Source organism: Pelodiscus sinensis, chromosome 1, assembly GCF_052426305.1.
Source record: "Pelodiscus sinensis isolate ZL-2025 chromosome 1, ASM5242630v1, whole genome shotgun sequence".
Taxonomy (NCBI): domain Eukaryota; kingdom Metazoa; phylum Chordata; order Testudines; family Trionychidae; genus Pelodiscus; species Pelodiscus sinensis.
The window spans coordinates 296684289-296711567 of NC_143052.1; the positions used below are offsets into that span (position 1 = coordinate 296684289).

Here is a 27279-nt window from a genome sequence, read left to right on the forward strand (position 1 = left end):
TTGACAAATTACTTACATTTACTCCTTTTGTCTTCTGGAACCATAACTGTGCAATAAATCCAAAAGGCAGCATCTAGTGAGGGATAATATAACGTCCACTTGTAGTCATACAGAGATACCTATACTTGAATTTGGGATTACATTTATGCAGAACCCTGGAGGGAAAAATGTAGTCCCTCGGCAGAATGTAGTGTTCAGTGAGCAAGTGGCATTTTTGAATAGGTGGGAGTGAATTAACAACTTGGATTATCTCTTCTTTCATCATCGTGGCATTCAAAATAGTACTAATACAGGCAGTCCCCGGGTTACGTACAAGATAGGGACTGTAGGTTTGTTCTTAAGTTGAATTTGTACGTAAGTCGGAACTGGCGTCCAGATTCAGCTGCTGCTGAAACTGACCAGCGGCTGACTACAGGAAGCCCGAGGCAGAGTTTCTCTGCCCCGGGCTTCCTGGAATCAGCCACTGATCAGTTTCAACAGTGGCTGAATCTGGATGCCTGGAACAGAGCAGCTGGGGCGCTGCCGGGTAGGTCCCCGCAGCGCGGCACCTCGGTGCTGCGGGGACCAACCCGACAGAACCCCAGCTGCTCTACCCCAGGGTCCCCAAGTCAGCTGCTGCTGAAACTGATCAGCGGCTGATTCCAGGAAGCCCGGGGCAGAGCAACTCTGCCTCCAGCTTCCTGTAGTCAGCCTCTGGTCAGTTTCAGCAGCGGCTGACTTGGGGACGCTTGGGGGCAGAGCAGCTGGGGTGCTGCTGGGTAGGTCCAACCCGGCAGCGCCCCAGCTGCTCTACCACAGGCGTCCGGGAGAAAAGCCTGGTCTGCTCGGGGGGGGAGGGGCGCAGCTAGTGCGCCCCCCCCCCCCAGCAGACCAGGGAGAGACGGGCGGCGGGACCGCCCAAACACACCGCGGTTCCGCCACCCGCATCCTCTGCGGCTTTGCTCCGCGTCTCCCTGGTCTCGCCCCGGAGGACACGGGCATTGGGAACGCGGTGCGTCTGGGCGGTCCTGCCGCCCGCGTCCTCCGGGGCGAGAAAAGCCCGGTTCGTAAGTACGGATCCGACATAAGTCGGATCCGCGTAACTCGGGGACTGCCTGTATCATCAACAGAAAGACTAACTGCTTCTGTCTTCCTCACACTTTTAATCTCTAATAGATTGCTTTCTTCATATGAATGACATTCACTGATTTAAAATCCTGATTCTACATGGTCTGATTGCTGATAGACTATAGCTGATTCTTGATTTTCATCTGTATTCCTGTCTGTCTCAGCCACAGCCTTCCTAGCCTTTACAAAAGCATCTATCTTCGTGCAAGGCTTGGCTGTGGCCTTTCATTTTCTTCCCTGTGGCTCTTTTCTCCCCATAGTGATATTTAAATATGGTTTGAATATGATGGTAACTACATCAAGCTGGAGGAGGGAGGGTAGTGCAGCAGCCGCACCCCAGTACCTCTGCTGAGGGGCAGGAGAGGCAGCTGCCTTAACCACAGCTACAGGCAGAGCCAAAAAGAAACAGAAAATCCCTGGTCATCCCATCTCCCTCCCCTAGAACAGGAGTCAGATTGGGCTTGGGGGGCGGGGCTGGGTTCCAAAGTGCCACTAAAAGGGAGTGGCCTCCCCAGCTAGCTTGGCAGCCTCAGCCCCATTCTGTGCCTGGCCTCTGCCGCAGCTTGCAGTGGGGCTCTTACTAAAGAGTAACGTGGGGCAGCCCATATGCCAGAGCTCCAGTCTGGCACCGGCAGCCACACTCTGCAGCCTGTGGCTTCCTTTGCTTTGGCTGCACATAGTGAGGAGGTGGCCCATGAATTGCACTGCTTGCACATGGCTGCCAGCACCCTGCTGAGGGGCACCATGAAGGGACTGGATCCTCCCTCGCTGGCTGGCATAGGGGAGGGGCTGACATCAGACAGACAGACAGACACACAGACAGACAGACAGACAGTCTCTCTCTCTCTCTCTCTCCCTCCCTCCCTCCCTCCCTCCCCCTGAGAGTTATTAAAGACTGAACCTACCCTGTTACATGAACCCATATCTTTACTCCCAGAATTATGCCAAGAGATCAGTTTCACATTTAACAAGCCTTTCAGTTGTAATAGGGTAGGATGTAATCTGGCTCACAATAGAAATGGGGGCATTTGTTTTTTTGTGTTTGAATGTAGCTGTCAACTCCCTGTCATTTTAATCATACAACTTTAACTACAAAAGTCAACAATCTGATATTGAGAGACGTGGTGAAGATAAATGTTTTATCCACCTACATCTGGGTGAAATGTAATATTACAACGTCTACAACTTTTTGAGAGAACAACCCTGTATAAAACCATTACCTAGTTACCCCACAAATATAAAAGTCATGAATCCTGTACTTTAATGGAACTTTGTTGCATCAGTCTAAATTACAAGGTGAGGGTAGGGACGGTAAATCCTCATGATAATATTTTTAGTATTTTAGGTCATGTAGTGACAATATTTTTTTATATAAAGAATGTTCTGTAGTCCTAAAAATAACTGTCAAGCAATTTTGTATATATACAAATTTACCTTTCATTTCACCCATCTATTTCCTTCTCTTCTTTAAAAACAACAAGAAGTCCCGTGGCTCCTTAGAAACTAACAGATTTATTAAGGCATAAGCTTTTGTGAGTAAAACTCACTTCATTCCCATCTCTCTACATCAAAAGCACATATTAAAAATGCCTGTATAATCTGAAATATTGTCTTGCAGTAAAATAAAATATTCTTCTTACATCTTATCCTTACTTATATGTACATAACATAACATAAGAACATAAGAACGGCCCTACTGGGTCAGACCAAAGGTCCTTCTAGCCCAGTATCCTGTCTGCCAGCAGTGGCCAGCACCAGGTGCCCCAGAGTGGGTGGACCGAAGACAATGATCAAGCGATTTGTCTCCTGCCATCTTTCTCCAGCCTCTGACAAACAGAGGCCAAGGACCATTTTATCCCTGGCTAATAGCCTTTTATGGACCTAACCTCCATGAAATTATCTAGCTTCTCTTTAAACTCTATTATAGTCCTAGCCTTCACAGCCTCCTCTGGCAAGGAGTTCCAAAGGTTGACTACACGCTGTGTGAAGAAGAACTTTCTTTTATTCGTTTTAAACCTGCTACCCATTAATTTCATTTGGTGACCTCTAGTTCTTCTATTTAGGGAACTAATAAATCACTTTTCTTTATCGGCCCTCTCCACGCCACTCATGATTTTATAGACCTCTATCATATCCCCCCTCAGTCTCCTTTTTTCTAAACTGAAAAGTCCCAGTCATTTTAACCTCTCCTCATATGGGACCCGTTCCAAACCCCTAATCATTTTAGTTGCCCTTTTCTGAACCCTTTCCAAGGCCAAAATATCTTTTTTGAGGTGAGGAGACCACATCTGTACACAGTATTCAAGATGTGGGCGTACCATAATTTTATACAGGGGCAGTAAGATATTCTGTGTCTTATTTTCTATCCCTTTCCTAATAATTCCTAGCATCCTATTTGCCTTTTTGACCGCCGCTGCACACTGCGTGGAAGTTTTTAGAGAACTGTCCACGATAACTCCAAGATCCCTTTCCTGATTTGTCGTAGCCAAATTAGCCCCCATCATACTGTATGTATAGTTGGGGTTATTTTTCCCGATGTGCATTACTTTACACTTATCCACATTAAATTTCATTTGCAATTTTGCTGCCCAATCACTGAGTTTGGTGAGATCATCTTGGAGTCCCTCACAGTCTGCTTCTGTCTTGACTATCCTAAACAGTTTTGTATCATCTGCAAACTTTACTACCTCACTGCTTACCCCTTTCTCCAGATCATTTATGAATAAGTTGAAAAGGATTGGTCCCAGGACTGACCCTTGGGGGACACCACTAGTTACCCCTCTCCAATCTGAAAATTTACCATTTATTCCTACCCTTTGTTTCCTGTCTTTTAACCAGTTTCCTGTCTTTTAACCAGTTCTCAATCCAAGAAAGGACCTTTCCTCTTATCCCATGGCCATGTAATTTACACAAGAGCCTTTGGCCATGTAATTTACACAAGAGCCTTTGGTGAGGGACCTTGTCAAAGGCTTTCTGAAAATCCAAGTATACTATATCTACTGGATCCCCCTTATCTGCATGCTTGTTAACCCCTTCAAAGAACTCTAATAGATTAGTAAGACAGGATTTCCCTTTACAGAAACCATGTTGACTTTTGTCCAACAAATTATGTTCTTCTACATGCTTCACAATTTTATTCTTTACTATTGTTTTGACTAATTTGCCCGGTACTGAAGTTAGACTTACCGGTCTGTAATTGCCAGGATCGCCTCTAGAGCCCTTTTTAAATATTGGTGTCACGTTGGCTACCTTCCAGTCATTAGGTACGGAAGCCGATTTAAAGGATAGGTTACAAACTACAGATAATAGCTCAGCAATTTCCCATTTGAGTTCTTTTAGAACCCTTGGATGAATGCCATCTGGTCCTGGAGATTTGTTAACATTAAGTTTTTCTATTTGTTCCAAAACCTCCTCTAATGACACTTCAGTCCAGGACAGTTCCTCAGATTCACCACCCACAAAGGATGGTGCAGATTCAGGAATCTCCCCAACGTCCTCAGCTGTGAAGACTGAAGCAAAGAAATCATTTAGTTTCTCCGCAATGGCTTTATCGTCCTTGATTGCTCCTTTTATAGCTTGATCATCTAGGGGACCCACAGGTTTTTTAGCAGGCTTCCTGCTTCTAATGTACTTAAAAAACATTTTGTTATTTCTTTTTGAGTTTTTGGCTAGCTGTTCCTCAAAATCTTTTTTTGCTTTTCTTATTACATGTTTACACTTGATTTGACAGTGTTTATGTTCCTTTCTATTTATCTCACTAAATTCTAAGAAATTAGAATAATACCCAGAAATAAAAAACTCTGATTGCAAAATCAGACAGGTCTTGTAATAACTGCATTGACAGGTCATTGGCATCACAACCAGGACCCACAAACATGAAAGGCTGAAAGCAAACCAAGGCAGGCTATCCATGCCACTGGGACCCCAGATACAACCCAAAAAACCTGGAAAGCAGTGGTAATATGCAATGGAAGTTGGCTGTCCCTATTCTGGGCCCTTCTGAAAGTCATGAAGTGCCTGCTCTGTCAGTGTATGACCAAACTATTCCTACTCCTATACAAAGATAGGGGAAGGACTGTCCAACTGGGCAAGTCTAAGTCAAAGTGCGCCAACGCAATGACAACAGCTTCCCAACAATGTCCACTTTCCAAGATTTACTATATGATTCATATTAAAGTCAATGGCAGGTACATCACTACAACCACACATACTGCTTCTATTTCTTAGTGTATGTCTACATTTACTACGCTACAGCAGCACAGCTGTACTTCTATAGCACTTCAGTGTAGACATTACCTACACCCACAGGAGGGCTTCTCCCATGGCCGGAGGTACCCTGCCTACCTGAGAGGTAGTAACTAGGGTAACAGAAGAATTATTTTGTCAACCTAGTACGGTCTACACTGGGGTTAAGTTGATATAACTATGTTTCTGAGGGGTGTGGAGTTTTCATAACTATACTGCTGTAAATTCCTAGTATATAAACAAGACTTTACAGTACTATACAGTCTGTATCAATAAGGTAAATAGGAATCAAACACACAAGTAGCAATGAACATAGTTAAGGTTGCTTGATTTTTCCATTATAAGACCCTATCATTAGTTGCGTATAGCATTGCCAAACTTAAACCATTTGGGCTGAGATCTACCATATTGTACATCTGCCAAAGACGGAGTTTTCGTATTTCAGCTAAAATGGTTCATCCCTTTTAAGAATGAGATTGTTTGTTTGGCCCAGTGAAATAATTCTTTCAACCGTTGAGCAAAACTAGAACCTCTGTGCTATGGAGTAGATACCCGACATTTGGCTGAGAAGTCACCCTCATGTCAGGGATGTGGCATTTGATGGTCCCTACAGATATTTGCCCAAATCTGGCATCTGTTCCTCATAGCTCTTATTTATCAACCAGACTACACATGCTGCATCCCCACAGAGATTGAGCATTCACCATTGCAGCCTCTGAGCTCTACTGTCCCTGAAATTGCTCCTACTGGTTTCCAAAGCATTGAACTTTGGAGCTAAGAGTAGGTGCCAGGAATGGAAGACCAAGAGCAAGCAGGGTGGGTAGGAGGGAAGACTGGAGGAGGCAGGAATGCAGCTATGGGAGAAAGAAGAGGACAGGAGATCAGGATGAAGGGGGATAGGAATAGAGGCAGGAATGAAGAAAAACCTAGAGACAGGCAGAAGCTGAGAAGAATGGGTTATGGAAAGGGCAGAGGAAGAGAAAAGTATAGGAGCAGAAAGGGACTGGGAGAAGGTGGTGAAAGGAGCAAGTTACGCTCCTCTAGGATACCTGGAATGGAACCATTATTCATGAGACTCACCATTCCTTTGCTGTTCAGCAAGTGCCTGTGAAACCCACTGACAAAATGTATGTCTCATCCCTGTCTAGTGGCTGTCCACATTGAACGTAACAGCCTAGTATTGTAACATATTGATGCCCTGAGTTGATGGTCAATATGGTTCTATATGATGAATTATTTTTGTCTTTCAATTTTTAATTAGGAAATTATTAGAGCTGGTTCAGAAGGATCAACATCAAAACAAAATGTTTAAAGTGACTGAACCCATTTTTTTCAGTTTTTAGTTTGTGAAAAATTTGAGATTTTGAGATTTTGACTTTTCATCCTGAGTCAGTCCTGGAACCATTTTCAAAATCTTAAAAATGTTCAGGAGATGGGAAAACCATTTTCTGCTCAACTCTAGACATTACATTTTTTTTAAACATACTGTGAAATATGGGCTCTGGCCACCTGCTCTGAAAGCAAATTGGAGATCATTGGCTGCTGTCTGGTTGCCCAGCTCTGAAGAAAGCAGCTTGGTCAGCAGCACAGAAGTAAGAGTGGTACGTTAATTGCTGCTGCTGGCGGCAGTACTGCCTTCAGAGCTGAGTGCTCGTGCAGCAGCCATTGCTCTCCTGCCACCCAGCTTCAGGCAGACACACCAATTAGCAGCATTGGAGAAGTGAGTGTGGTAATACCATGACCCTCTAATAGGTTTGTTAAAGTTGTGACCTCTTTTGGGTTGGGACCCCAAGTTTAAGAAGTACTGCAGAGAAATCACATATTTTTTGTGGGTTGGTCATGGCATAAATAGCACATTTCACAAATGTGTAACAGATCCACTGTTGATACTGCTGTTGATACTGTGACCAACTCATGAAAAATGTGTGATTTCTCCACATTTTATGTAGGCCCTTAATTATGATACAGTCTTTAATTATATGTTCACATACCTTAATTTTCCCCGCAGGGCCTCTGTCTTATTCAGAGCACGAGTTGGATGTACTTTAGGGGTGAATCAGAGTTGTATAATGAATAAGGCTATTTTTGTAGAAGTTGCAAGGTGTGTAGTGACTGAGGCTGGGAGTTGCATGAAGAGGAAGAATAGATAGTTGCATGGATAAGGCAGTTGAATAGTGCCCTGGAGAAGTGGATTCTATCCCTGCTTCTTCCACAGAGTTTCTGTATGATGCTGGGTAAGTCATGTCAGCAAAAATTCTCACAAGTGGCCCGTGTCTGTTCCTCACTTTCAGAATGCCTCTTTTGCCAAAGTGCTGAACGCTCGCAACTTCAACTGATACCAGTGAAGTAAGTCACACAGCACAGCACCTCTGTGAAGCAGAGAAGTGTCATTCTCATTATGCAGATAACTTCCCTGTGCCTCAGATTTCTAAGTGATTGCCTATGTTCTCACAGAATTATAGCAGAGCTGGGATCAGAACTGTGATTTCTCTAGGTCCTGTTCATTACGTACTGTTTTTTCCTGCTAGTCAAAGCATGTTTCAGAATAGTTTGGTAACCTGCACAAGCATTGTCATGTCACAATTATATTTAAATAAAACCATACTGTTTATAATGAAATGACATACTCATAGCTGGGCGGGGGGTGGGGGAAGTAATGCTACTCTCTTTAGCCAGCTCTGTGATGCAAATAGGTAAAATGAGTTTTCAAAGAGGCTTCATTAAGGGCACATGAGCAAACTGTCCCACTGCATAGGAAAGGTGGGAAGTATGGCTATTGGTTGGCACTGTGGCTTAATCAGGAGATCTTTGAGTTTCACATCACTAAAGGAGAGTGCTACAAAAAGTGGAAACTAGGTCAAATTACAAAGGAGGAATATAAACAAACTACACAAGCATGTAGGGAAAAAAGTAGAAAGGCCAAGGCATGAAATGAGATTAAACTAGCTGGAGATATAAAGAGTAACAAGAAAATATTCTGGAAATTAATTAGAAGCAAGAGGAAGACCAAGGACAGGCCTGCTACTCAATGAGGGGGGAAAATAATAACAGAAAATATGAAAATGGAAGAAGTGCTAAAAGTTTTTTTGTTTCAGTTTTCACCAGAGAAAGATTGATAGTGATCATAGGTCTAACATAGCGAAGATCAGTGAAAACGAGGTAGAATCTGAGGCTAAATTAGGGAAAGAACAAGTTAAAAATTATTTAGGCAAGTTAGATGTTTTCATGTCATCAGGGCCTATACACCCTAGAATACTCAGTGTAACTGAGGAGATATTTGAGCCATTATCTTAAAAACTCATCTCATGGAAGACAGGAAAGATTCCAGAGCACTGGAAAAGGGAAAATGTAGTACGAGCCTATAAAAAGGAAAATAAGGAGAACCTAGGGAATTACAGACCAGTCAACTTAACTTCAGTATCTGGAAAGATAATGGAGCAAATAATGAAGGAATCAGTTTGACAATTCCTAAATGATAATAAGGTGATAAATAACATTACCATGGATTTGTCCAGAACAAATTATATCAAACAAACATAATACTTTGACAGAGTAACAAGCCTCATTGATAGGCAAGAAGTGGCATATATGGTATATATTGACTTTGACTTTCCATAAACACATTATGGAAATACAACCTAGATGGGACTACTATAAGGTTGGTGCCTAACTGGTTGGAAAGCTGTAGTTATTGGTGGGTCACAATAAAGCTTGAAATGTATATTAAATGGGGTCCCACAGAAATCAGTCCCTGGGTTTGATTCTGTTTGATACCTTCATCAGTGATTTATATAATGGCATAGAGAATATTCTTATTAAGTTTGTTGAAAATCCCAAATTGGAGGGGTTGCAAGTGCTTTGGAAGATAGGATTACAATTTAAGATGATCTGGACAAATTGGAGAATTGGACTGAAGTAAATAAGATGAAATTCAATAAGGACAAATGCAAAATATTCCCTTTAGGAAGGAACAATCAATTGCACACATACAAAATGATAGTCTAGGAGGGAGTACTATGGAAAGGAATCTGGAAAGAACCACAAGTTAAATACCAGTCAAGAGTGTAACTGTTGCAAAAACAAATCTCATTCTAGGGTGCATTAGCAGAAGTATTGTAAGCAAGGCACATATAGTAATTCTTCTGCTCTACTCTGCACTGATTAGACCTCAACTGGAACGTTGTGTCCAGGTCTGGGCACCACATTTCAAGAAAGACGTGGACAGACTGAAAAAAGCCGAGAAGAGAACAACAAAAACTATTAAAGATTAAAAAAACATGACCTATGAGGGAAGACTGAAGAAACTGAGGTTGTTTAATCTGGAAAAGGCTGAGGGGAGCCATGATAACAGTTTTAAAGACCATGGAAGATTTTTCACAAGAAGAAAGGAGAAAAATTGTTCTTGTTAATCCTTGAGGCTAGGACAAGAAGCAATGATCTTAAATTACAGCAAGGGAAACCTAAATTTGACATTAGGAAAAACTTCCAAACTGTCAGGGTGGTTAACCATTTAAATAAATTGCCTAGGGAGTTTGTGGAATCTCTATCTCATTGGAGCTTTTAAGAGGATGTTTGACAAACACCTGTCAAGGATGGTTTTAATTCTTAGTCCTGTCTTAAATGCAGAGGACTGACCTAGAAGACCTTTTGAAGTCCCTTCCAATGCTACACTTCTGTAATTCTATGAAATACTTATAAAGTACCCCCATACTTATAAAGTATGAAAGGCAGCTTCAAAAGGCACAATGTAGAATTGTTAATATGTATAATTGAGTGGTATTTTCTACACTTCTGCTTTAAGAAACTCAAATCCTATTTTTTCACTAAATTATAGTAAAACTAAGTGGAACAATGGCAAGACATTGGGGAGAGATTTTTTATTTTGAGTAAAAGATAAAGAAGGATAGTTCAGAAGCAGGACCTTAACATCTATCAAGCAAAAGTAATTTGAAGTTAAACTACATGAGCCTTCATTCCTCAGATATGAATTTTTAAGGGATTCTTTCAGTAAGGTTGCCCTATAAGTAAGCTTTATAAATAAAATAGTTATTAGTATAAAGCAGTGTTTTTTCCCTCTGCTGTTAGACATCACCTCAGGGTTTTGTTTCTGAGGTTCTCTGCTCTTCCTGTTGTGCACACTGTAAGCTGTGATGGAGCTTGACTTGCTTCAAACCCCAGCTCTACATGAATGGAAAGCGATGAGCTCCAGTTGGTATAGCCAAGGTCTTATTCCACTAAATTGATTAATTTGCTTTGAAAGGGTTGGGCACCAATTCTTAAACCAGCTGATTGTCCATAATGTCCATAACATGGTGGTTATTCACGTTTTTTCCTTTTTGCTTATTAATAATGTTGTGAAACTGTTTTCTTTCAGTTCTTGGTGAAGTGGAATATCTCCTCTTGGAGCAACCAGGCCATGTAGCCTTAAGCAACGACACAGTGTCTGTTGATTTTCAGTACTTTGTCAATGGTAATGTGACAGCAAAGAATATGTCCATCATACTGCTAGATGCCAGCACCAACCGGACCATTGCAAAACACCAGCTTCTGACAAGACAGTCACAAGGCAAGATAGGATTTGACTGTTTCTATTTCAAGAGGGCCGGGGACTATTGGTTCAGAATGATCTCTGAGACTGAAAATGGCACTGAAATTCACTCGAGGGGTGCGAGTACCCTCCTCAGGGTAGAATGGCCTGTAGTTCACATAGACTTGAACAGGACCACTGAGGTGCTCAGGAGTTCCCTTCAGGTTGGACTTTTCACTAACACACAACTGTGTGCTATGAACGAGACAGTGGTTTCACTAGATGTGATATTCACCAAGAGCTTATATGAACTAAGAAGATTAAGCTCTGATGAGTCACTCGGTATGAGAACTAGCAAAGGAATCTTTCTCTCTAGATCCCAGTGGGTGGAGTTTGACTGCCCACCTATTGACCAAGAAGTATATGTCACCGTGCTACTGAAATCAGTAGAGACCAACTCCGTCATTGTCTCAACAGGGCCCATAGACCTCATCCACAAATTTGGATACAAACTAGTGGTGGCACCAGATGTGATGTGTGAGTCTTCAGTTCTGGTGTTTATTGTCACCCCTCCATGCATTGCCATCAAAGGGAAAATTGCTGTGTACATGGAAGCTCTCAGACATCCTGGTGAAAGAGCAACATGGCGAGATGAAAAAGTCCTACACCCAGGGAGCAACAGCACAGAATTTAACTGCACTTTGTTTGAAATGGGCAAAAACAAATACTGCTTTGAATATTTTGACCTTTCAAGCCAAAGCCACTCACCCCCAAGAGTTAAAGAATGTGTGGTGATCCAAAGGAATATAGGTTTGTAATGACACTTCTGTCTTCAATCAGAAACACTGTAGAAAAATGACCATTCTTCTATATTATCAGTATAGATAATAACTTGGATTGATGAAGCTGTAGCTTTTTGAGTCTCATAGCACCAGAGAATAAGTAATGCTTAACTGCTGATGGGAATGAAGTTTAATTTCTGTGTGAACAGAATGTCACCACAATACTGGTGATACTTGAAGCACAAGTCCAGACCTACCATGACTAGTGGATTAAAGGCTGAAACTTCCCAAACCGGGACTCTCTGGTCCGGCAACATCGATGGTCCAGCACAGATGTTACAGGACCAGCGAGTCCCCGTAGAGGGCCAGCAGTAGGGAGCCCCATGGGGCTGACAGGACAGCAGACTACTCACAGCGAGTTACCAGCAGGGCCGCCCAGTGCATGGCAGCAGGGCTGGGAGACCCAGCACCTGGGCACCTGATGGGGCTGGGAGCTACAGCAATAGTGGCAATGGCCCAGTGGTGCTGGGAGCCACTGCCACAGCAGTGGCCTGGTGGGGCCCAGAGCCCTGGTGCACAGCTATCCCAGGGGAGAAGTTAGGGGGTGAGAGCCCTGTCATGTGGCTGCACGGGGGAACTGAGAGTCATGGCACACAGCTGTCTGAGGGGTTGGCAGCTGGTGGGAAGCCAGCCAGGAGGAAAGTGGGCTGGGCTAGAGCTGGGAGGGGGGAGGTGGACAGTAGCAGGGAGGCTAGAAATGATCTCCCCTGGTCCATCAAAATCCCTCATCCGGGACCAATCAGGTCCTGAGGGTGATGGACCAAGGAGGTCCAACCTATATCTGGATATCTAGTCCCAGTAGAAACTGAAATCAGGTAATCATGAAGAATTATATGAGAAACTGCTATAACAGCTAGGGGCCAATTTATCACCCATTGGAAGTTACTTGGAGTTTTGCTAATATGGTCAGGATTTGGCCATAATGGAAGAACTTTCCTGTGTACATAGCTCATAGGTTTCTTTGGCAGCCTTGCAGATGTGAATCCCAGGTTTGGTTGTGGTCATGGTAGCAGATATTATCTGCTCTATCATAGAGGGGAAAGAGGAAAGATGAATGTCCCAATCATTCATGGACAGCAGGTGTAACGAGAATAAACACTACTTTCTTAGTTAGATGGGGACTGAGTTGTGAGTGAGGTTTGTATTCAAGAATAAACAGGGACAGATGCCATTCCATTATCATGAGCTGCTCTGCAGAGTTTCTGCTGACCCTAAACCGCTATGTGAAAATGAGATCTTTCCAGTTTTGATCCTGACCTGGAACCAAATCCATAGGTCCGGTTCAAAACCAGGGATGTGACACCCACCAACACTCCTCCTACAAAATTCAGATGTTTTGGATTAGAGCTCCCAATTCTGGCCCATGCCTAACTGAAAGAGTCTCTTGAAAGAATCAAAAGACAGGATTATGCAGCACTTTAAAGACTAACAAGATGGTTTATTAGGTGATGAGCTTTCGTGGGGTCTGGCCCACGAAAGCTCATCACCTAATAAATCATCTTGTTAGTCTTTAAAGTGCTGCATAGTCCTGTCTTTTGTTTTAGCTACACCAGACTAACACGGCTGCATCTCTATCACTATTCTTGAAAGAATGTTTCCTCCGTCTTCTCTTTTGAGTAGAAGTGACAGAACTGGAAGTATAGAGCTCCTCATAGATTGTCATCTGCTAAAATTAACACAAGTGTTATACTGTCAGTCCTTCATAAAGTGTCACATAAGGAAATGTCTTATGCATGTCTGTTGCTTAATTACAGTTGTGCTGCTATTCTGTTTTACTTCATTCTGTTTCATAGGTTTTAAAATTACTAACTTTTCAGCTATAAATTTATATCTTCCCTGTGTGGCAAACTAATCTCATCAACTTCACTTATTCTCTTTTCCTTACTATTCTTACATTCACACTCTTTTAAAAATTCAGGAATTCATGTATTAATCAAAGTAATTCTTCTGTAGTTGGAAGAAGGAGAAATATTGTATTTTTTTCTGTACCTAAGTGTTTGGATTCTTCTGTGTTATGGTCCATATAAGTATCTAGTTAGACAGATCTATTCCATCTATTCCAGTGCCCATTATTTCTGTTTTATTTTGTGGGACTCACTTTAAGCTATGACTCCCTGCAATTTGCCTTTGCTTCCTCTATAGTACTGTATTTACAAGTTCCAGCAGCAAGAATCAGGGTGTGTGAAGAAAGAATTTATGTAAGTGGTTGATAAGTTACTTGTACAGAGCAGATGAAAGCAACCCTACAGCGTAACTGTAAATAAAATGTCAACTTCCAATTAATTAGACTGCAGCACATCTGCCTTTGTGACAGTGTCTTCAGGATTTCAAAGGCTGATGGCAGCATTCTAGATGCAAAAGCTTTTCTGGGAGGGGTACGTACATCTAAAGACAGAATAAAGATGGAAATCTTTCTGGCCTGGGCATAAGCTGGAGTAGCATTCCAAGTCAGAACTCTATCATGAAGCCCCTCTCCTGAATGAGTTGGCTATGCTTCAGCTCTTCTTGGAGTTGTATTGAATCTAAAGACCTTGGCCCCATGATTGATATCCATTCATTTTTAGCATTACTAGTGCCTTTATAAAATAAAGACAGATGTGTTACTCCATTTCTTCTTGTACATCTTATACAAGAAAAATATGAACCTATTATCCTTTTTGACTTTGGCCTAACGGGCAGTTTGAGCACAGAATTGGTTTTGAGATCCTGGGACACACACCACGGATATTAGATCATCTTGTGCTGCACTGGGAGTGGAAAGGCACAGGATGCATCTCTTATGCTGTGGCATCCAAGAGTATTAGTGACGCCAGTGAAGAGGGAGTGCCTCACACATTCTGTGAGCACTAAGTGTAGCTCTTTAGGTAACCCTGAACAGACCAAAATGCCATTCCAGTACTTCCATTTCAGACCCACCCAAAGTCAGCTTTTTGTTTTAAAAAAAGTCTACTCCTTCTACGGTTGTGAAATAAACCTTTTAAATGAGAACCAGTGCTGTGCATTTTTCCTAAAGTTGTGGACAGAGGGACAGGAAGATAATAGCTGTGTGTGGCCACTCTCATCATTCATCTCAATGAAGTGCTAATTCTTAAGCATAATTATAACAGTTTAAATGTTGAAGTTAACTGTGTCACTGTTGATTTTAGTAGAATCATCCAGCTAAATGTATCTAGTATAGTTGTATAACAGGAATAGGGAACCTTTTTTGGGTTGGGGACCACTGACCCACAGAAAAATCAATCAGGGGCTGCAGACAAGTGAGGAAAAAAAAACAAGCAAAAACAACAACAACAAAAAACCACTCCTCGCCAGCATGGGCTCCCCAGTGCTGAGGGGGGGGGGGAGGGAGCCCCAAGCTACAGGGCAGGATCCAGGCAAGCAGGGGGCTGTATGTGGCCCCTGAACCTTAGGTTCCCCACCCCTACTCTATTACATAGACATGTGAAAGACAAAATTCCTGTTAGCCTATTATATGCATCACCTAAGTCACTACTACAGATTTGTTCTTTTCACCTTGTTTTCCTGTGTTTTGTCCAGTATTCTTTTAAATATCCCAAGCAACAAAGCTTGCACCAATTTGCTTGAGAGAATATTCCATGCTCTTGTCCTGATCCCATTTGAAGTCTCTGGGCCTTATTCTAATAAAAATCAATTAATATCAAGAGCAATCATAACTAGGAAGATTGTCTTGACTTTTCTGGTCTTAATTTTACCCTATTACACTTAATTATACTTGAGGATGAAATTCAGCCTGCATGCAGTTCCCACAATGATAGCTGTGCTTTCTTACATCAGAGCTGAATTTTGATCCTTAGTGCTCCTAGTGAGCAACAAAAAGGGGTACAGAGAAGGTAGTAGTGCCTTGAGAGTACAGCTTTCATGGAAAAAGAGAGAAAGGGAAGAGGGGGAGAGCCACCATGAGAGGGGACAGTAATAAGGGAAGAAAGCAGGAGAGCAGTATAAGGAAAGGATAAGACACAGGTAAATTTCCATTAAAATTTGCTCCACCAGGTCCCTGAATAAGAAAGATTATATTAGTCAGACCCCCTTATTCTGAGAGTGTCTGAGCCCTAGAAGGTCTGAGAACCAATTAGTTTTATCCATATCTGACACATTTATCTGATTCTAATTGGGATAAAAATAGAATTTACAGATGGATTCAAAGAAACCAGATATTACAGTATTAGAAAAGAGATCATCTTATGTGCAAGATTGCTCCCTTATTATAAAAACCATGCCCGCTTTACACGTCTTTTTTGGCCCAATCTTGCTCCCATTTACACCAATAAGAGGAGCAGTCCCTTAATCTTTATATTTCAGATATATTTCTTTTATGCATTGGATATGAGAAGCTAAAATTTTTTCAAGAGCATTGGAGGTGGAATTTTTAGAGAGGGTCTTTTTGGGAAAAATATTAACCTGAGTTGGCTGGTCTGTTGGATAACATGTTACATGGAGGTGTCCCATTGCAAGGCGAGAATGAAAGACACACAACTGGAGAGAGAGACTACACAAATCCACAATGAACACAGTCACATGTTTGTTTTTCATGGTTCCCAAATTGCCAATATGTTTTAAATTGGCCAACTCATCAGTTAAACACCTGCATGTTGATATATTAAAATTTCACATTTAACCGTTAGTTTACAGTCTGTGCCTTCTACTCCTGGAGTAAAGATTTTTCTCTAGTCTTTAATGATTTTATGCCCATGGAGAAAAATCAGCTGTGCGCTTTTTTTTTTGTTTTAATTTTAGTAGATTGCAGAGAAAGATTCAGATGCTTAAACTGTTTCACAGAAACTGGGTAATTTCCTTCTGAGAGAGAAAGCCAAACCTGCCAGGTGCTTAGGCCCAGAGCCACAAAGGTACTTAGGAGCCAGAACCCCAGACTTAAGTGCCCAAGTCCCAGTTTTATGCTCCGCTGTGACTTACAAAACTTCCACTTGGCTGCCATCTAACCTGTATGTTCCTGACTTACTTGGCACTTACATTTCTGCTGTAAAAGTTTCCTACCACCTAACTTTCTACTTCTGGTAACATTCACAGCTGCCCCACACTAGAGATGTGTGTATGCCTCTCTCATGCCTAATCCCTGTAGCCATTCATACACTGGGGGTGTGTCTAGACTACATGCCTCCTTCGACGGAGGCATGTAGATTAGCCAGATCGGAAGAGGGAAATGAAGCCGCGATTAAAATAATCGCGGCTTCATTTAAATTTAAATGGCTGCCCCGATCTGCCGATCAGCTGTTTGTCGGCAGATCGGGGGAGTCTGGACGCGATGCCCCGACAAAGAAGCCTTTCTTCATCGACACAGGTAAGCCTCGTGAAACCAGGCTTACCTGTGTCGATGAAGAAAGGCTTCTTTGTCGGGGCATCGCGTCCAGACTCCCCCGATCTGCCGACAAACAGCTGATCGGCAGATCGGAGCAGCCATTTAAATTTAAATGAAGCCGCGATTATTTTAATCGCGGCTTCATTTCCCTCTTCCGATCTGGCTAATCTACATGCCTCCGTCGAAGGAGGCATGTAGTCTAGACACACCCTGGGGGAAAGATAGATGTTCTTTCAACTCTCTCATTTGTAGGGCCCAATCTGGTAGACAGAGCCTATTTAAAATCTGGGTGGAGAAGGGCACACTGGTTAGAGCCCTGAATGTGGTTATGGGAAACCCAGGTTCAATTCTCTCTCTGCCTGTGGAAGAGAGAGATTTTGAACAGATAGGAGCCTTCTCTAGCCACTGAGCTAGGGGATCTCTGGTGTCAGGCCCTCTCAATCTCTCTTTTTGAAGCTCTTTCATTGTATGCAAATACTTAACCAGCCATTGGGCCAGACACACAATGGCTGTGTCTAGACTGGCAAGTTTTTCCGCAAAATCATCTGCTTTTGCGGAAAAACTTGCCAGCTGTCTACACTGGCTGCTTGAATTTCCACAAAAGCACCGACGATCTCATGTAAGATTGTCAGTGCTTTTGCGGAAATACTATGCTGCTCCCGTTCGGGCAAAAGTCTTTTTCCGAAAAACTTTTGCGCAAAAGGGACAGTGTAGACAGCAGAGATTTGTTTTCCGCAAAAAAGCCCCAATCGCGAAAATGGCAATCGGGCTTTTTTGCGGAAAAGCACGTCTAGATTGGCCACGGATGCTTTTCCGCAAAAAGTGCTTTTGCGGAAAAGCGTCCTGCCAATCTAGACGCGCTTTTCTGAAAATGCTTTTAACGGAAAACTTTTCTGTTAAAAGCATTTCCGGAAAATCACGCCAGTGTAGATGTAGCCAATGAGTATACTTGTGCTTAGAGCACTCACCTGGGAGGGGGGACCCCAACATCCAGACCCCTCCTCCAATGACTAAGTAATCATTTATCCACAGTGAAACAGTCTCAACTGGAGAGATTGAGGGAGCTCTACATCAGTGTCCCCCATAGCTTGATGGTTAGAAACTGCGCAGTCATGTGGGAGTCCCGTGTTCAAATCATTTCTCTCCCCAAGGCAGAGGGTGAAATTGAAGCTGTGTTTCCCCTGTCCCAGGTGAGTATTCTCACCATGAAGCTAAAAGCAGCAATGCTGTTACCAAGACCATTGCCTCCACCAGTCATCTTGTCTCATGTGAGAGAGGTGCCTCACTCACTCCGGCAAGCATCAGTGTAGGCCCCTAAACCACCTGACTCCAAAGAGGGGTTCCTGGTTGGAAATCACAAGCTGGGAGAGTTGCCTCACTACAGTCTGAAATTAGGCATCTGTTTCCACAAGAGAGGAGGGTTTTAGGCTGCTCCCTGCCTTACATGCTGACTTTTGTGGATTGCATTCCAAAGGGCCTGTCTCTCCCTGTTCATTGTATGGGGAACCTGGGCACCTTACTCAGGTTTTTCTGATTATGCTGTAGTTCCTGTGATTTTTCTAGATGCTTAAATGTAGAGTAAAGTCTTCTCTATAAGGAGCCATCTCTTCTGTAAGGAGTTGTGTGCTCTTAGCTCCTTCTGAGTCATTGCAGATATGAGGAGAGCTGGCACCTTACAGACCAAGGCCTGGATTTAGAAAATGTCTCTGATTTAAATTGTATGTGTATTATTTAGTCTCTGAGCCTGATCATGTGATCACTGAGCAGCATCTCATCTCTCACTAACGTGAACAGCAATGGGGGAGTCAACACTTTGCAGTATATGCTCTTTTACCTGAATGCGATTAACAGGGGTAAAACCCATAGTCTATCTAACACACATGCATGACACACTTGTCCCAGAGGGATATATGAGAGAGTAACCTGAAAACCTAAGTCTCCAATCCTGCAGTCACTTATGCATGTGAATAACTTCACACAGGTAAGTAATCTTACGAGTTCAATAGGACTACTCATCCATGTACATTTACTGCTGTTGGCATGTTTGCTAGTATTTGCAGGTTTGGGGCCCAAAGCAGTTAAAATCCTCATATTTAAATAAAATTGCATTTTGTTCTCTATGGTCCTTTTCAAGTCGTAGTATAGCATGAATAATATCACACCTACTATATCATAACCTCCATCTCTGACGTACAACCATATTTTTTAATCTTTTTAGATTTGTGTAAAGCAGGGGTTAACATACAAGTTGCAGGGACACTATGGGCATGTCGACACAGCAGAGCAAAAGTCGAATTAAGACACAACTTCAGCTATGTCAATTGCGTTGCTGAAGTCAAAATAGCTTAATTTGGCTTTTGTCGCTGTCTACACAGCAAGAAGTCGAAGGAAGAGCACTCTTCCTTTGACCTCCCTTACTCCTTGCAAAATGAGGGTTACAGGAGTTGGAGTAAGAAGTCCTCCAGCTTGACATTATTTTGAAGTAATGGCTTGCTGTGTAGCCATGAACTATGTTATTTTGAAATAACGTCAGTTATTCGGAAATAACACTGCTGTGTAGATGTACTCTGTGAGGTTGAGTCGTAATTAAAGACAACTTTCATGACCTGTATTAGTAATAGCAATACCATCCATTAGTAAAGAGAGAGAACTAAAAAGAAACCCTAACTTACTTTTCTAGCATTTATGTGGTTTTACTTTTTGCATGTTACTTTGCCTACATAATGGAAACAGACTAGTCAATTTAATGGTTTTCTTTTTGGTCAATTTCAAATCAGTTCCTATAGGTCAACTAATAATATTTAATGGGGACAGTCCCAAGATATCTGTCACACATTGTTCTGTTTCTCCACAAAAAAAAAATAAAAAATATTATCATACCAGGTCTAATGAATTATATGGGAATTTAAGGGTATGGTTCTGTTTTTCGTTCTAAATGTTATTTATAGCATTCAAAAGTTGGCAGACATGGTCAACTTCTGCTTCTGGATTCTCAGTGCAATAAAGTTTGAGTTATGAATGCAGCAAGAGGTTGTTGAAATTTAAACAAAAAACTGCTTTCCTTGCATTTAAAATAATGAAAACGTTTCTATTAGCTTTGAGCCTAGCCCACGTAAAAAAAAAACCCTTAAATTTTCATCCTAAAACTCCTTACTGAGAACTTCCTCAAACAATAAACAAGTAGAACCTCTAAAAATCTGGTAAACTAATTGTTCAGTAACATATTTAAAAAACAACAAATAGTCTGGTAGTGCTTTATAGACTAACAAAACATGTAGATGGTATCATGAGCTTTCGTGGGCACAGCCCACTTCTTCAGATGACCGGTCATCTGCATGTTTTGTTAGTCTATAAAGGGCTACCAGACCATTTGTTTTTTAAGTTTATCTTGTACAGACTAATTCGGCTATCCCCTAAAGCTTCCAGTAACATATTTTTGTGTTATGAAGCTAGTAAGAGAGTAACCAACACTGTTTTATCACTAGTCCCTTTGGGCCTCAGCCTCCTTTCACAGTACAGGTAGTCCCCGGGTTACGTACAAGATAGGGACTGTAGGTTTGTTCTTAAGTTGAAACTGTATGTAAGTCGGAACTGGCATCCAGATTCAGCCGCTGCTGAAACTGATCAGTTTCAACAGCGGCTGAATCTGGACACCAGTTCCACTTACATACAGATTCAACTTAAGAACCCCAGGCATCCCCAAGTCAGCTGCTGCTGAAACTGATCAGCAGCTGATTCCAGGAAGCCCAGGGCAGAGCAACTCTGCCTCGGGCTTCCTGTAGTCAGCCGCTGGTCAGTTTCAGCAGCGGCTGACTTGGGGACGCCTGGGGCAGAGCAGCTCAGGTGCTGCTGGGTTGGTCCAGTAGCGCGGCCACTCCTCGGCGCTACTGGAGCACCCCAGCAGCACCCCAGCTGCTCTGCCCCAGGCGTCCTGATTCAGCCACTGCTGAAACTGATCAGCAGAGGCTGAATCAGGACGCCTGGGGCAGAGCAGCTGGGGTGCTGCCGGGTTGGTCCAGTAGCGCCAAGGAGCAGTGCTGCGGGACCAACCGGCAGCGCCCCACCTGCTCTACCACAGGCCCCCAGCTTTGCTCCACGTCTCCCTGGTCTGCTGGGGGGGGCACTAGCTGCGTCCCCCCCCAGCACACCAGGGAGATGCGGAGCAAAGCGGCGGAGGACCCGGGGCTGGACCCGCGGCCGCTTCCAGATCAGCTGGAAGCAGCCGCGGGTCCGGCCGGGTCCTCAGTGGCTTTGCTCAGCGTCTCCCTGGTCTGCAGACCAGGGAGACGCTGAGCAAAGCGGCGGAGGACCCGTGCCGGACCCGTGGTGCTTTGCTCAGCGTCTCCCTGGTCTGCAGACCAGGGAGACTCTGAGCAAAGCGGCGGAGGACCCGTGCCGGACCCGCGGTGCTTCCAGCTGATCTGACCAGGGAGACTGAGCAAAGCCGCTGAGGACCTGGCCAGACCTGCGGCGCTTCCAGCTGATCTGGAAGCGGCCGCGGGTCCGGCCCCGGGTCCTCCGCCGCTTTGCTCCCCGTCTCCCTGGTCTGCTGGGCTCCCCAGCAGACCAGGGAGACGGGGAGCAGTTTTTCTCGCCCCGGAGGAGGCGGGCGGCGGGACCAGGCGTCCCGCCGCTCCAGTCCTCTGGGGCGAGAAATCCCCGTTCGTAACTGCGGATCCGCGTAACTCGGGGACTGCCTGTAGTATTAATCCAGGGTAACTCCACTAAATTCAATAGTGATACCAATATAAAATCAGCACATACAAAGTAGGAATTGGACCCTATGAATGCCTAAACAGCTAAGCCATTAGAAAGACTCATGGATTCATTTCTGTGTGCTGTTGTACAAGGCATACTCTGCTCACCTTACTAATTGGCTTTGGCTATATCTACTCTAAAGAATCACAGTGATGCAGTGATAGCACGCCTCTGTAAGATCTCTTGTGTGTGATCTCTCTGTAAGATCTCTATGCTGACAGAAGAGAGCATTCTTGTGGACCTAATTAAGCCCGCCCCTCCCGTCCCCCGCATGAACTGCATTAGCTGTCAGTGAGAGAAGCTCTCCTATCTACATATCCCTATGCCTATTACCATTTATGTTGGTGAAACTTATGTTGCTGGGGGGAGGAGACCGGGGGGTGCTTTTTCACTCCCCTGGGCACCATACATTTTGCTGACATAAATGGTGGTGTAGACGTGGCATAGGAGTGCAATCCTGCTGCTACGGGAGGTAATGGGAGCTTTGGCCCAGATTCCAGTGTGAGCAGATCAAGGCCCAGTTGCTATTTACTTTGCAGTGTTATAATTGCAGTGTTGGGGTTGATTTGTTTTTATATAAAGGTGGGACCGTTGAAAGCTTCGCGGTGAGATGAAATGAGTCTGACTGCAGGCCTCACTGCTACGATCTCATGTATCCACAGAAGCATGGAGCCAGTGGCAGGCCTGGAGTCCTTGCAGCATGACCTGTGGGGAGGGTGTCCGTGAACGACACAGGGAATGTTTCACATCACTACCAGCAAAATCAGGCTGTGTTGGAATACCGAAAGAGACTTCTCTGTGCTCTCTAGACCAATGCTCCCGTATGTGATCCTGCTTTCTTTAAAGCTTTTCTCCTTGACATGTGTCTGCTTCTCTGGTGAAAACAAAATGTGTGGTGTTGTAATAGATTTGAGAAACCAAAGCATTTAAACCAGTGTTTGTGATTTCTTATTCACGGGGGATGAAATCTTGGCCACATTCAGGTAATTGGAAAACTCACTTTGACTACATTGTGGCCTGGATCCCTGGCATACATTCCACCAGCTCCCTCACTGAAAACCATGCAGTCCTGTCCTTATGTATGTTTGTTGAGGATAGAGAGATGCAGACAGCATGGCCAGTCAGGGGACACTCATACCATGGAGGTGGATTCCATGTTGGAATTACATCTACCAGCATGGAAAGAGTATTGGGGATGGGCTAGGAGACAGATCGCTGGGCCAGTGGACTCACAATAGGTATGAATCTGGCTCAGTCTTGGGCAGTCGCTCAGGCAACGGAATCCAATACAAATTGCACCTTTCAGAGAAACCCTCTCAATGCCTGCAAAAAATTTCCCATGGAATTTGTGAAACTCAAACTTAACAAAAGCCATTTGGGCCAGGTGTATAAAATATTCTTCTGGCATCATAAAAAGAGATGATACTACCAAAGATAGATAGTCAATGAGGTTTAAAGGTAGATGGGTCTTCAGGGCCCTCAATATAAAGTAGGTAGATTTGTGCCACAAACTAAGTTTTATCCACTTTTATCTGAAGAAGACAGATGTGAGCTAGAGACATTCTGGCACACAGACAGTTTAATGAATTGTATTCTTAGATTATCTTTTTCTTAATTGTAAAAAAATGTATCTAAAACTCTAAATGCCCACTGAAAATTCAACATGGATAACAATGTGTGTGCTTTTTTTTTTTTTTTTTTTTTTAAACAGCTCTCACGCCTACAACCCCTCCTTCTGTACAGCACCAAGAGGACGAGAAAGCTAATAATATAGTCACCATAACTGGCATCTCCTTGTGCTTATTTATAATCCTTGGCACTGTTCTCATCACCCTGTGGAGGAAGCTCTGCAGACCTCAGAAGTGCAGGGCCTCTATGCGCCGTAACTCTGTCCATTCACCCAGCTACCGCAAGAACTCGGATGAAGAGAATATCTGTCAGGCTGGCAAGCAGCGGGAGAGCTTTTCCGAGGGCAGTGAGGCACCTCGAGCGCATGCCGGTGAGCCTGTTAACATACCTTTGACCTACAGGAGGAGCCTTCAGTGTGCACAAGAAGAGGACACCTCAGTCAATGACAGTTTTCAGACAAATGCTCAAAAAATAATCCCACCAATTTTCAGCTACCGCCTTGCACAGCAGCAGCTGAAAGAGATGAAGAAGAAAGGCCTGACTGAAACCACAAAGGTTTATCACGTATCTCAGACGCCTCTGACTGACACAGCTGTGCTTCCCCCAGGCACAGAAAACCAAGAGGAGGCTGCTGTTGCTGCACACAAATTCAGGATCAAATCTCCATTTCTGGATGAGCCCGGCAGTCATCACAAAGTCCCTAGGGAAAAATCTAATTCTAGGGTGGACTCTGCACTGTTACAGGCCAACCCTGTAATGAGCCCCAGTCAGACCCTCCTGAGCCGAACTCACCTGAAATACCAAGATAACAAAGGAGAGCCGTTAGAGAGAGGCTACCACAGAAACCCACATTTCAGAAGAACAGCCAGTTTCCATGAAACTAAAAAGGTGAGGCCCTATAGGGAACGGAGCATGTCAACTCTTACCTCACGACAGATTCCTCTTTACAGTGCCAGAACCAGAACGTGGGGTCAGGCACTGGAAGACAAGTCCCGTCCGACATCTAAAGATGCTGATCCAAGTTCTGAAAATTGCACTGTCTCAATTGGTGAACCTCTGAGTTATGGCACAAAATACCGCCACAAAGGGGGCCCTCCAATGAGGAGGCTGGATCTAATCAGTGGCCGACAGCCTGCAGGCCAAGCAGAAAGAGCTGACAAACCAGAGCCAAACAAAAATAGGAAGGGCCCTTCGCCAAACCATCGAGGAGCTTTGAAAAAAGAACCCATCTCAACTCTGAAAGATAATTACCAGCGAGGCAATGCTCCAAGCCCTGTCCAGTACAGGAAGGACAAATGCCAGAGCTTCCCCATAGACTCTGAATTTGCTTTTTATGATAATAATTCTTTTGGCTTAACAGAATCAGAGCAATGGATGATTGACCTGCCTGGATATTTTGGTTCAAATGAAGAAGATGAAACAAGTACTTTAAGTATAGAGAAACTGGTGATCTGAATGACTCACTGCAATACTGTAGAGGCCGAGTGTGAGAGAGGAGCTGCAAAAGCTGTTGATTTATAATAAAAGCAATAATGGAAACCAGGTTCCAGCAGTTTGGGGAGGAGGGAAATCTGACCACCTGACTTGTGGGCATGCATTCCTTTTTAATTAGTAAAAAAGGGCTTTAATGTCATTGTTTTGCCTCACACACACACACACACACACACACACACACACATATACATATATACCCTGGGAAAGCAAATGGAAATGATAGTGTGATACAGAGAAAATATAACAGATTTTATTCTGCAGAGCACCGAAAAGAACAATACTCAATGAGTAATTTGCACTGAATCATGAATCCAGTCAATTTAACCACTTTTTCTGTTTGCGGATCATCCACCAACAGATCACGATATCCTCTAATATTTCTTTTTCCACACTGTTTAATATTTCACAATCTTTTAAATCTAGGCTATGAAGAGTTTTCAGCACATGTTTAAAATTCACTATTTGTTGTAGAGTTCTATGCATACATTGGAGGGGGTACCCCTGCTGGCCCAGTGTGGGGTTGAGATACCCCACCACACAATCATCATGAGTCAGAGCTGGGCCAGACAGAATCAGGGACTCTGGTGCTCAGGAAGGGATGAACAGACCAGTCATTTATAGTACTGGGCCTCTTGGCTGAGGCAAACAATCATAAACAGGGCAGAGGCTTTGTGCCTCCATCAGCTTCCACAGATGAGGGCTCCCCTATAATACAGTCAGGGAGGCTTGTTTCCATAAGTTTGAAGGGCTGGCAGTGCCTCAGCAGGAGTCTGCAATGTATATCCATCTTCCTTCACTGCCAGCCTTGACTGGAGTGAGCCGTTCCCTTTTATCTGCTCCCTTCAACTAGAGCATGTGCAGCAAAGATGAGAGGGCAAGTCCTCTTGGCCCAAAGTGACTGGTTAACCCCTGCTTGTCCTGTATGGTATTGATACTTTATTGAATAGTTGTAGCTGGTCAGATAGGTCATCCAGTGCTTCTCCTGTTCCATGATTAGATAAGAGCATGAGCAGTTCTGGTGTGCAATCTTGTATATAATTTGGTTTTTGTGATTCCTCACATACAAGACTTTGACATTTGCGTTCTGCTACTGTTGGTGTCAGGAAAGCTTGAGATTGCACCAACATGTGGAAAGGAATAGGAAAAGCATTGTAGAAAATAAAATTCATTAGCCAATTTAAGTATTTGCAACAACTGTTATTGCAGTATTGTACCTGCTTGTAAAAGACATTAAAAGACCTCTTACCTTCTCCCCCTGATTGTAAAGTTCTTTGCCTTTATTAAATGTTGCCTTTTTATTTTTGCTTAAGACATGCTTTGCAAAGAAAACAAAAAAGGAAAGGAACTTGTCAATGTCTGTTGATTCCTGGAGAACCTTCTTTATAGGCGCGCTTATTTCAGCATAAGGTGTTAAACAGGATTGGACACTGCTGCACAATGCTTTTAGAGAAATCAGTGCACATGCTGGAGATGCAAAGAGTGGCAGGCAGACCATTTTGACTCAGGTTCTTTAGCCTTCTGTTGGAATAACAGACCCTTCAGAGAAAACGGATGGAAGGAAACAAAGAAAATAAAACCAGCCTGAGAAGGCAGGGGGAGGGGAACAGGAAAACTCAAGGTGGGGGAGAAAGATCTCACAGTTTTAAACTACCTAGGCCTCTGAGTGCCAGGCTTGCCTTTCAGCAGCTTGTCCCTTAGTCAATTGTAATCCACCTTCTAGTGAAAAGTAAATTTGGAAGTGCTCAATATTCCAAATATAGGCTCAGAAACTGCAATTTATAATGCACAGGTAGATTCTCTACACCTTCCCAGATGCATGGGATGAAGAAGTTACCTTCGTGCAGTAACGATGGTTCTTCGAGATGGGTCACCGTAGGTGCTCCACTCATGGTGACTTTGTAGCAGTACTCGCGTTACGTTCCTGGAGTTCAGGTTTGTCAATGACTGAAAGTACTGCTGAGGTCACTGAGGAAACAGTGTATATACGTGAGTGCCCATCCGAAGCTGACATGGGCTCACTGCATAGGGTACACTTTTTTTTTTTAGATAAGACAAGAAGAATGAACAAAGGGATAACTACTTACAAGTAATTAACTACAGACCCCTTGAGGGGACTGAAAAACTGAAGGGATGATGAGAGAGATTGAAGCTCCATCTGAGGCCAGGGATGGATGAGAGGAACTGACAAGTAAACCGGGTGCTTGCAAAGATCAAAGAGCGTGAACGGTGCATGCTGCACACCGCGCACGCGCGACCCGGCTGAATACAGCTATGTAAAGCTTCCGAGCGGCTCTGGGACAAGCCCGACACCATGAGTGGAGCATCCACGAGGACCACTCGAA

The 27279-nt window shown here is 43.6% G+C and overlaps 1 protein-coding gene across 3 annotated transcripts in view; it reads left to right on the top strand.

The window, feature by feature from the left end:
* Nucleotides 1–26188, top strand: part of THSD1 (thrombospondin type 1 domain containing 1) — a 36723-nt gene extending 10535 nt beyond the window's left edge. The window contains exons 4-7 of one of the 3 annotated variants that reach the window (XM_075919104.2): nt 7644–7698; nt 10727–11689; nt 22477–22635; nt 23526–26188. In XM_075919104.2, the coding sequence (XP_075775219.2) occupies nt 10843–11689; nt 22477–22635; nt 23526–24898 (2379 nt within the window). In that variant the 5' untranslated portion in view covers nt 7644–7698; nt 10727–10842 and the 3' untranslated portion in view covers nt 24899–26188. The remainder of the gene's footprint in view (nt 1–7643; nt 7699–10726; nt 11690–22476; nt 22636–23525) is intronic. The other 2 variants (XM_075919102.2, XM_075919103.2) reach the window with 2 other exon arrangements.
* Nucleotides 26189–27279: the final 1091 nt, after the last annotated feature.